Below are 10,746 nucleotides of genomic sequence, written 5' to 3'. Positions count from 1 at the left end.
AACTTCATGTTATCATGTCAAGTGTACATTAAAGACTATATTACAGAAAAGAACTTTTGAAAAATCAAAATTTAATTGATTGTGAAATATGCAGCTTATAACTTGACCGATGTTATTGCTTAATCCACCAGTTAAACTGTCAGGATGTGTGCATAAATCAACAGCATCTACATATTTCAACTACAGAAGCAATCTTTCACACACTTTATCTATAATAATAAATAATAAAAGTTTACACAAGATGGCTCTCAGGTGAGATTGGGTCATAAATATGTGTAGAGTAACATCACCTGACGGTCCTGCTTCAACCACTCATCCCGTTTAATAAAGCAAACTATACTTAAGTTGAGAGCGAAAATGAACTGCTGTGTTAAATTTGTCGCTCTACTTTTGCTGGGGGCATTTGTCGCCAATTCATATAGTAAGTTTATACAACAATTGTTTTCTACATTATGTACTAAAAATATTGCAGTTTAAAAATCAATCCAACTACATCAATCTCTTAAAGTGGTCATAATATAAACCCAAAAAAGCAAGACATAGAAAAAAACCTAAAAAGTTTTGTTTGAGCTTCAATACAGTGAACAGTTTTGGTACTTTACATTTCACTGATTAGGCGTAGTTAATAGCGGATGCGAGCAAACAAGCAAAAAAGTGTGACTGTAAGTTTTGCAATTGTCAAGCAAAAGCCTTCCGACGGAAGGAACAAAGATTTTTGCGAGCAATTTTGATCGTAGGGCTTTCCCCCATTGTTAATGTTGCTACATATTTCGATTAAGCAATATTTCCAATATTTGTTTTTAATTAAAACGAACATCAATTGTCGGGAAAATCGAAAAATTGCACATTCCTGACAAAGTGGGACTTGTTAAATCAGAATAATTAGTAAGAATGACAAGAAATTAGTAGACGCTGATTTAGAGGCTATATTTTTTTTCTACTTGATGACATTAGGCAAGCTAATATTTCAAATTAGGACGTTACGAGTTACGAGTTTTCACACATTTTGCAATAAAAAATCACAGTTGCAGTTTTTTAACTCATGCTAGAAAAAAGGTCGTCAAATGATATTTTCCCGAGCAAGACTTGTAAGACGTTTGTTTTGAATAGAGGTAATTATAGATAACAGGTTGAATACTAACAAGGCATATTCATAGACTTGTACTAAATATCGCGAAGTCTACATTCTTGCACACTTTTAGTTGTTGACCAAAATTTTTAGTTCACCTTGATCTAGTTTCCCTCTGTCTTGGAAATCAAATGTTCACATATTATTTGATAACTTTTTCATAATCTGGTTAGCCTTCCTACAATTCAGTTGTTCTCTCAAGTCTCTTTAAAGTGACTACTCGTGTACCAAACACTACTATCAATAGCAAACTTCGCCCCGACTACAATCAATCAATCAATATGAGATATATTGGACTCGAAATGCCACTGCACATGATTATAGCAATCAATAAATCAATCTTACTTTAAATTCGGCCTTTGCGGACCGAATCCATCTCTTCCACAATCGAAACCTGAATACCGTACTTAAAGAATATCGTATCACAGCACATGATAAAAAATGTTTTATCAGTGCTCGATAAGACGTTTTTTGAATTTTTTTGCAGCTGTTCCACTTTTCGTTTCAAACCTTGTAAATAGCGAGAACCAAAATACACCGCAAACCATATGTGGCAATGCTTCCATCACTTGAAAATTTTATAATTTATTTAAAAAATTGTTTAGTCGTTCAAAAATAGTATTTTTTGCTCTTAGAACTTTTTATTCGATTTTTATCTCTGTTTTTCAAAGAAAAATTGGGTCTTTCCCATTATAGCCCCCCCATGAAATTATAGCCCCCCATTGTGGTATATTTACCACGATTGGGGGGCTATAGATTATCTGACCACTAAGCAGGGGGGGGGGGGCTATAATGGGAAAGACCCGAAAATTTTAATGGTTGAGTTAATCTCCTCTTTTCAAACTCAAGTCTTTTTTGCCTGACGAGAAACTGCAGCAGTATGTTTTAAATCTCAATCAATTCAGCAGTTTTTAAAGCATTCGATTTGTTTTTGCTTTTCCTAGGAGCAAGAAATTTCCATTTTCGTCTAGGAAATGCAATGTTGATCACCATTTTATGAAATAAATATGCGCCTTGAAAATAATTCTTTGAAATCTAACCGCAAAGTTATTTTTCATGTTAGTTTTTTTCTTGATCTGCCAATCCACAAAAAATTGATTTCCTTTAAAAGTGCCAGTGAGTATTGTGGCTATTTAAAAAGAGGTACTCGACACTTTTTGGTAGCAATTTTTTCATTGAAAATATTCCAAAGATCAATTTATTTTGACTACATGACAACAATTAGTTTTCGGTGGCAATGATTAACGGTTTCATCAAGTACATTAGCTTAGAGTTTGTTTTATTCTACTTGGTTGCTAATTGCGTTTTTCATTGCTTATAATTTGTTTAGATTTTCTTGGAGCATGGCTCAAACGTTGGTTGAACTGAAATAACGTAGCGAATTTTTTAAAATGCATTTTGTTATTTCCAAACATTATCAAGAAATCAGTCCAACCTCTATGAGAGTTTCAACTTAAACAATTTTTCAGTTGATAACGATAAAAAATCTGATGCCAGCTAAAAGTTGAAGATAGATTGCGGAAAAGTCGGGATTTCAAATTAACTACTTCTGATTTTTTAAAAACTTTGTTGCGCTTTAAGAACTATGATGTCAGGTCATCAATCGAAAAGTGGTGATTATTAACGCAAAAGTTATCGCTTGCCTTAAAAAATTAATTCAAATTTGCTCGCTATCCGGTCACTATCTTGCAAGATTAGGAAAATTTCCACCGGAAAATTATCAATGTTTTTCCCATTTTTGGAATTAATCTTTTGGTATCCAGAGCATTCTTGTAACTTTCTTGGGTAGTAACCGCAAGCTGTTTTTTTCAGCAGTCATATCGAAGGTAAATGCATTCAAATTATTTAAACCTGGCTGTTCATGTCTTTACTGTGTAAATTGTTTTGACCACTCAATTCTGTTTGATTAACATTCATAATGGTGTTCTCGTGTTAAGCCAATTCCACTAAAGTAAACGTGTAAACTGAGCGGAATGATTAAAAAATGGCAAGGAGTGGAATTTTAATCCAATCAAAATGAGTGGAGTGAGCGGAATACATGGAATTACCGAAAAAAAATGATGGGAATAAAACTCTGTAGAATCGCTGTCTGCAATAATTCTCTTCCAGGGTGATCATCAATCAAAAATTGCTCAACCGGAAGTCTCTGAACAGGAACCGAACCTGCTGCCTGTGAAATCTTCGCCAGATTGTGAACAGGACGATCCTGTCACATTTTACGAGCAGGCTAAATTGAGTTCCCACTACTGCACGTGTTCAGGGGACATTTGCAAATGTTGCGTAGATATTAAACAGGGAAAATTGGGTCTCAATGACACTTTGTGTGTGGATGTGGAATATTTGAAGAATGACCTTAGAATCAAATTGGCCATGACTTGGGGAGGAAGGGATATAATCTCCGAGGAAGTTTCTGCAAGGAATCCTCCACCGATTTGTGCAGCTATCCCAATTCCGAAGCTAGAGGTTATAAATATACATTTGAAAAAATTGAGAACTTTCTAATGAGCTTTTCAATTCGATTTCAGCTGCTTATTTTATTGAATAATGGCTCTTGTTCATAACATTCATGTAACAGTAGCTCTCCCATTTGAGACAAGGAAATCATTACATCTAATTAGTCTCAATAGCTAATAGTTCAGCTTTGCCGAGTAAAAAAAGCCTTTTTTCGCTTGAATCAAATAACTCAAAAAAGAACACTTTTTTTTTACTTGAGCTTCAATTAAAAACTCAAATTATTAGTCGAAGTTGCTGAAAACCCGATTTTCAAATCTAGACAACTGCCCGGTTTCAAACAGACTGCCGTTTTTTACGGCCGATTTTTTACAACCTGAATAGGCAAAGTTAACTAATGCAGAATTGCACTTTTTGTGTGTCTGATAAATTTCTCATTAACCTAATTAGTGAAAATAAGCTACGCGTCAGTAAAAACAGCATAGTAGTTCAGTTAATCAGATAAATCAATCAGTTAATTTAATTAGAAAAATTAGATCAAACAATTTAGCGCTCAAAAACAATTTGCTATTAGCATGCATTAATTTATTCGACCAAATGTGTATCTTTTTGTTCATTTATGTTGATGATAATCAACTGGACAAAATGTCAACTCAAAGTAATTTCGATTGCGTAGAATATGGTTTGAAGACAGGAAATTCGAAAATTTCAAAGAAATCCCGTTCAATAATAGTGTTGATTTTGAGTTTTCCGCATACAAGACAATACTGCTTTGGTGTAGTCTGTGTTTGAGTTTGTTTTTGTCTGCGCATGTGTTATTCAATAAGTTTTAATATCACTGTAGCTAAATATGTGAACAAATCGTGAACAAAGTTTAGAGACTTCATTTTTGCCTCACGTAATAAAATTTTTTGGTAAACTCTAGCATGAAAACATTTTATCTCCACACTTCTTAGATAAAACCACAACCCCTACAGTTTGATTATTAAGACTTTTTGCGCTAAAAGTTCTGAGATAAATTTTTCTGTCACTTTTTTTCCTGAATTCCTTCTATTTATTTGTAGGGTAGAGATTTTTATTAAATAAATGAGATTGAGAATGAAAAAATATTAATTGGGAATAATTTATTAAGGGATTGAAAAAGTAAGTTGCTGGACCAGTGGGCTTCAATAGGTGAATTTTTGAAAATAATGACGCCAAACAAAAATTAATGTAAGTGTGGTTGGCAAGGGCTGGAATAAGGATTTTTGATTATTTTGCCACCAATAAGATACTTGTTGCGATATTAGAGTGAGATGTGGTGGTCTACAATGGCAAGACTTCTCAGGCAGTATCTAAAGTAGTAGGACTGCTGGTTGTTTTTGCGTAGGAGGAATAAGCTATTTTTTTAAAGCCAAAGTGATAAAAATTTGGGGCCTAGAAGTTATGATGTAAAATTTTCTGAGAGATGAGTTAGGAAAAATCAGTGTCAATTATTGGAATTGCAATTTAACTGAAATAGGAAGCCACAGAAGAGTTTTACAGGCTAAGTACGAGTCATATAATTGGAATTATTTTCCTTATTTAAAAAATTTGAAGTTGCAACAAGGCTGAATTTCTCAAAAACTGATTTCTTTAACACAGCTTTATATAACCTCATTTTTTTTTCATTTTCAACTGGGTCTTTTTTGGAAAAATTTTCTATTTAACATTTGGTTTATATATTTGCATTAATACCAGGCAGATTATCCACATTTGAAAAGTTTCAAAACTCCGACAATCTACTGTTCCTTTCTAATTTAATTGGTACTATAATTGTTCCGACCCCCACTTTAGTGGGGTGGGAGGAACTATATACTCATATGGGTTTTGTTTTGTTCAGTCAATTTTGGCCGATCGAGAGTTGTGAGTGGTATCATTAAAAAGCTGGTATACCCTAGAAGATAGAATTAAAAAGACTGTTTTGAATTCCTTTTCTTACAGGGATTTATCCAGGTTTAAAGTTATGTGAATACTCGAGAGTTTTATTCACAATTTCAGTAATTTTTGCTAAAATTCGGCACAATTTGGCTAATATTAAATAAATTAAGTTAGAATTCTTAACATTGTAGTTTTTTTGTTACTGTTAGAGACAGAAGAGTTTTGCTGAATTGTTTGATTTGAGATTCTTTGGCTCAAAATTTTGAAGAAGAATTCAAAATTCAGACAATTTTCAAAACAAATTGGGCAAAGTATGCATTTTTTGTCCAATTTGGATAAGTTTGCCGAAAGTGGAGAACTAAAGACTGCTGACATAATCTCTCTTAATTCCAAAAGAGAGCTATTTGAATCTCGGCGCCCAGTAAAAGTCTTCTAGAATTAAATTTTTGCCATTTTCTACAACTTTAACTCGATAATTATAGAAAACGCATATTTTTTTTTAATTTGAAGTGTTTCACTCAATCGGTCTAAATCCCAAGCCATTGGTACGATTGGGCAAATCTTTGGACGCACAGTGAAATCAGGGATTGTTTGATATTATCAAAAATTCTTACAATCAGAAATTTTTCAATTTTATGAAGTGCTTTAGTAAACTTGAACTGAATTATTGTGTTTTTTCTTCAATTGTTAATCTCCGATTACTAAGTCTAACAACTCAAAAGTCCAAATGGCTTCCGCCAGAGGTGTAGGAGAACATGTGTCATGCATTCGGTTGTTACTGATATCTTCAGGGCTTAGCAATTTGTTTCAGAAGAATTTCTGCGAAATTTAGATACTTTTCAGCTTTTGTATTTTTTTGCTGTCACTTTGCAATAGTCGTTTTGCAAAAAGACTGAATAAATTTCAAAGGAGACGCAAAGGAAGATTTGTGTTCTTGTGGTTAAAATTTTATTATTTTAGTAGCTTCAACACTGTGGTTTATAAAGTTGTTTGTGAAATTTGTTTTCCAGCCTGTATTTAATATTATTTTATAGGCTAATGACTTAGTCTCACTACTAACAGGTGCAATTGGTTTTCGAAATGGTTGCAAAATAAACTGTCTTCTTTTAGCTGAAGGCTTATGTTGGCTATGGTTTTTGAAAATTTTTGTTTTTTAAAAAAGACAATAGATTTCGAGGTTTGCCAATCTTATTTCTGTTAACTTGTAGCTTAGCATACCTTTAGACAAGTTATATCTTTTATCTAATTAACTTAATTTTGTTTTTTATAGGGGTTTTATTTTTTTATTTTCCTCAATTTGTCTTTGTTCTGGGTACAACTAGTTTTCGATAAATATTCGTCATTTTTGCATATTCGACCATTTTTATAGATTTGTAGTATCACAATAATGGGCGCATCTCTGGTGATTTAGAAAAACCGCAATCAAATACTTGTAATCTTCATAATGAACAGCTTGAATTATAAATGCCCGAGACATAGTTTTTGTGCAAATTTTTTTTGTGAAAATTTTTTCGTGCAGTTTTTTTTACTTTTTGCCTTTATTTGTCGTAATTTTTGTAGTCGTGTGACATTTCCAGGATAAAGAAAGGTCTCAATCGCTCCCTATGGAGGTATAACATAAATCTTTTAATGATTTCATTTGATGCATAGTTTTTCTAATCGGTTTGACATTAATTCTTTTCGAAAAAGAACGGTTTCTAAACTTTGCCCTTTTTTCCATTTCTTGTGGATTTGTTACCAAGTCGCATTGAAGAAAAGTCCCATATTTTCCTCTAATGAGGTACAGGATACTCTTGTTTAGTATAGGTTTTATCTGGTGGCATTTTGATTTGGTTATTAATTGTTTTCAAAAAATGGACAACAAGTTTTGGTCTTAATTATTATTTGTAATTATTTGATTTTTATTACCGTCTTTTCTGGTAGTCATATAATGGTAGTCACAGGTCTCATCGACCATCTAAGGTAGATTGGTTTGCTCAATTAGTTTTTTGTTGAACGATATGTTGATTTGTTACTTTTTTTTATCTCTTCCTCCTTTGGTAGACAATTAAGTGAAAAATGTAGATGAGCGGAGTCGGAACGTCATGTCCGAACGCACATTACCGAGCCGCCTTGTTTGAATTTTGAATTTATTTGTTCAGTAGATTTACTTTACATGTGAAAAACAGTATTAAAAAATCAGCGAGAACCTAATTATGTATTGCATTCTGTATATTCATAGTTCATTGAAGAAAGTCTCCTCAAAAAAATTTTAATCGACCAATGAACTAACTTGTGTTTCGTAGGACTAAATTTTGTCGAGCAATAGACACTTTTGGTATTTTTAGATCAGGAAAACTTTCGGAGCAATTCTTGGGAGCAAAAAAACGTCTGGTTTGTTATTTTGAGCTGAGCAAGAAATATTGCGATGCGTTTGTTTCAAGAAAGAGGAAATTTTCATTTTAGTAAAGCTATAAATTTTTTATGCGGAAAACATGGGTTCATTATGATTTTTTCATCCCAATTTTTGATCAAGCACAATATCTTCAAGTTTTGAGGTCTAATACAGGAATAGATTAATAATTCTCTCCAGAGAGCCTTAATTCGTTACAACTCATAATTTGCATTAAAAAACTTAATTTGCCTCCTAGGCTTGTTGCCTTCTTTCATAACAACAGCAATTGACCTTTTGATTTGTTCTAGAAAGTTCTGAGAGGGTGTGTGCGTCTTCACAACATCTCCATCTCATCCACTTTGTTTGAGACATGTATGAGTGTGAAGTTGGAGGTCGCCATGGTAACTGTACTGAACGCGGAGATCGGGTGTCTCTCTCTGGGCCACAAAGACCAGCACTGGATGTGTGGATACCATCATGAGTACCACATCACTGGGGTGAGTGTGCAACCAGTCTCATCTTTCGTGCCAAAAATGACCATCGTTTATCCATTCACTTTTACCCCAACTGAACCACTTTTTTTGGTTCAAACTAAGCCTGTGAAACATAAATTTCTCTGATGGTTATTAAAAGTTTGCGCGACCAAATGAGAGCTGGAATTAGCCGTTATAATTTTTGTATAACTCACAAATTTTTGTTGCACTTTGAAGACCAGTATCAAAAGTTTTGTTAAAAAATTATCGGGAGCTGAATTTTCCGATAATTCCAGGTTCTTCCTGATAAATCTTGGGTAATCTTATTATTTCGTGTTAAAAATTTTGTTTAAAGGTGTTGCTTATTTTTTTTTAGCTTGATACCCATGCTAAGATTGTAAAAGTTTGTACATATCTTGTTTTCTTGCCATATAACACAGCAAGACCTTGGCAGGATTACCCCTGTTTTAGAGCCTTTATTTTATCAAGGCTATCCAGTTCAGTTTCTTTGGGTAATATGTGATTATATTGGTGCTCACCAAAACATCTGTTATTGATGGCGATGGTATAACGGGCTGTGCAATGGTTTGCTTTATCAAGATTCTATATTGTTCCAACTTGTAGTAAAAAATTGTTTTTTTTATTAGTTTTCATAGTAGCAACTATGCAAATCATTTTGCTCAACAGACAGTTGTCAGACTTTTTGCTATAATAACATTACAAAACTAAGGATTCTTTTTCAATGAAACAAAGAGTATAAGGAAAGTTCCTTTATTGAGCATAGAATTCGTTTTTATCGTTTTTATTGGCAAGAAATGGTTTCCCACAGAAAAGTAATAGAAATTACGTGCAGACAGTGGTTTTGATGAAACCTTGGAAAATCATGCGGGAAAAAGAGCTGCATGCGTTTAAAGCCCTACATTGTTTGATTTCAGCTCTAATTCAGAACAGTTATAGTGTTTATTTTCGGGGGATTTTGGGCTGACATTTTTAAAAATCTTTAGCGTTAATTCAATACTTCGCAAAATTCGAGCAATTTCTTATCGGACCTGGGGTTCATCGGATCATTCGGAAAAAATGACATTTTCTGACCTTAGTGTACGAAAAGATTGTTGTTCCCGTATGTAGCTGAAACTTTTCGTAACATGATATACGATCTGTAGGTCATTATAATCTGCAGTATTTCAGCCTCGACTGCCTTCTTGTGTGAACATGTGTCACAAGTCCACTGGTCTTTATGACTCACAACTCTTCACAACTGAAGGACGGAAGCAGGAAGTCAAGGAGACCTTCATCAAAAATGGATGTCACTATCTCAAACAGACCTCTACGAGTGCCAAAACTAAAAAAGGGGAATCGAAATCAACGAAATCTGACTTGTGCATTGTTGGGTGTGTTCCTGACGGGTACATGGACTAAAAAGAGACCACGTGACAGATCGAAGCGCTTCCGAACGGTCCACAAGTTCTGATCAACTTAGAGAACTAGAGATGTAGTTTTGCGGCTGTTAATATCGTAAATAGTTTATACCTGCAAACGCATTTGCCCGTAAATAACTTCGACCAACTTTCTAATATTTTAGACACATTTTAAGAACATCCTTTAGGGTACCGTTCTGATTTTTTTCGCTGCGAACAAATAAAGCATGCAAAAGGAGAGTAGCAGCAGTGTCGTCTTCTGATATTTCGACCTCACTTAATGTCAAACCGAATTTTAAAAAATGTTGGAGCAAGCGCTGCCATGTCTCTTCTCTGATGTTTACCCTGGTCCGCTCTTGCAGGCTGTTAAAATAGCTTTGTCCAAAAACGTTAAATGACCGAGGAGCACTAAAACAAACCCTTGTCCCACACTAAGGAATATGAAATTAGCAACACTCTCAAGCAATCGACATTTTTGAGACAATTTAACTGCGAAAACTTCAAATCTGATTTAATTTCTCCTGTGATTCAATCGAAATTTCTGAGCAACCAAAATGATTAGAGTACAACGACTGCTCTTGCAAATTCAACTAATTTTAAAAATTTTTGTCCAACTAAGCCAACTGCTCTGGAACTCTTTTTCGTTAATGTTATCTTATCTTAATTAAATACACTTTGGCAAATTGGTAAACACTAAACATCGACACTTGTCAATTATTCGACACATCTGTAGGAGGTATCCCATTCAGTACACAAACATATCAAACGTCGATTTCCGCAATTCATATTGCTCTGTTTGTGCGCGTTATTTTGACGGCAACTTGATGTTATCACTATAGTTCCTCAAGGACCATTGTTTCCCACGTATAATTTTTTTAACTAACTCACGCCCCCTTTTTTGTCAGTTGGTTGAAATTTAGAAGTTACTATAGACTGCAATATTATATTATATGAAGCTGGGAGCAATAATTTATCGAAATTTAGTGAAGCATCAGTGGTTTT

General features: G+C 33.9%; 1 protein-coding gene across 1 annotated transcript; it reads left to right on the top strand.

The window, feature by feature from the left end:
• Nucleotides 1-259: 259 nt before the first annotated feature.
• LOC142358213 (uncharacterized) lies at nucleotides 260-9,939 on the top strand. Its single transcript, XM_075409665.1, has 5 exons — nucleotides 260-421; nucleotides 2,942-2,955; nucleotides 3,239-3,592; nucleotides 8,162-8,350; nucleotides 9,515-9,939. Exons 1-5 carry the CDS (start codon nucleotides 358-360, stop codon nucleotides 9,743-9,745), a joined length of 852 nt encoding a protein of 283 aa, XP_075265780.1. The 5' UTR covers nucleotides 260-357; the 3' UTR covers nucleotides 9,746-9,939.
• The last annotated feature ends 807 nt before the right edge of the window (nucleotides 9,940-10,746 follow it).

The sequence above is a fragment of the Convolutriloba macropyga genome, unplaced genomic scaffold (assembly GCF_964194025.1).
Source record: "Convolutriloba macropyga unplaced genomic scaffold, txConMacr16.3 SCAFFOLD_1435, whole genome shotgun sequence".
NCBI lineage: Eukaryota > Metazoa > Xenacoelomorpha > Acoela > Convolutidae > Convolutriloba > Convolutriloba macropyga.
Note: the sequence above shows the minus strand (reverse complement) of the source record. Positions and strands in the feature narration are given on the sequence as shown.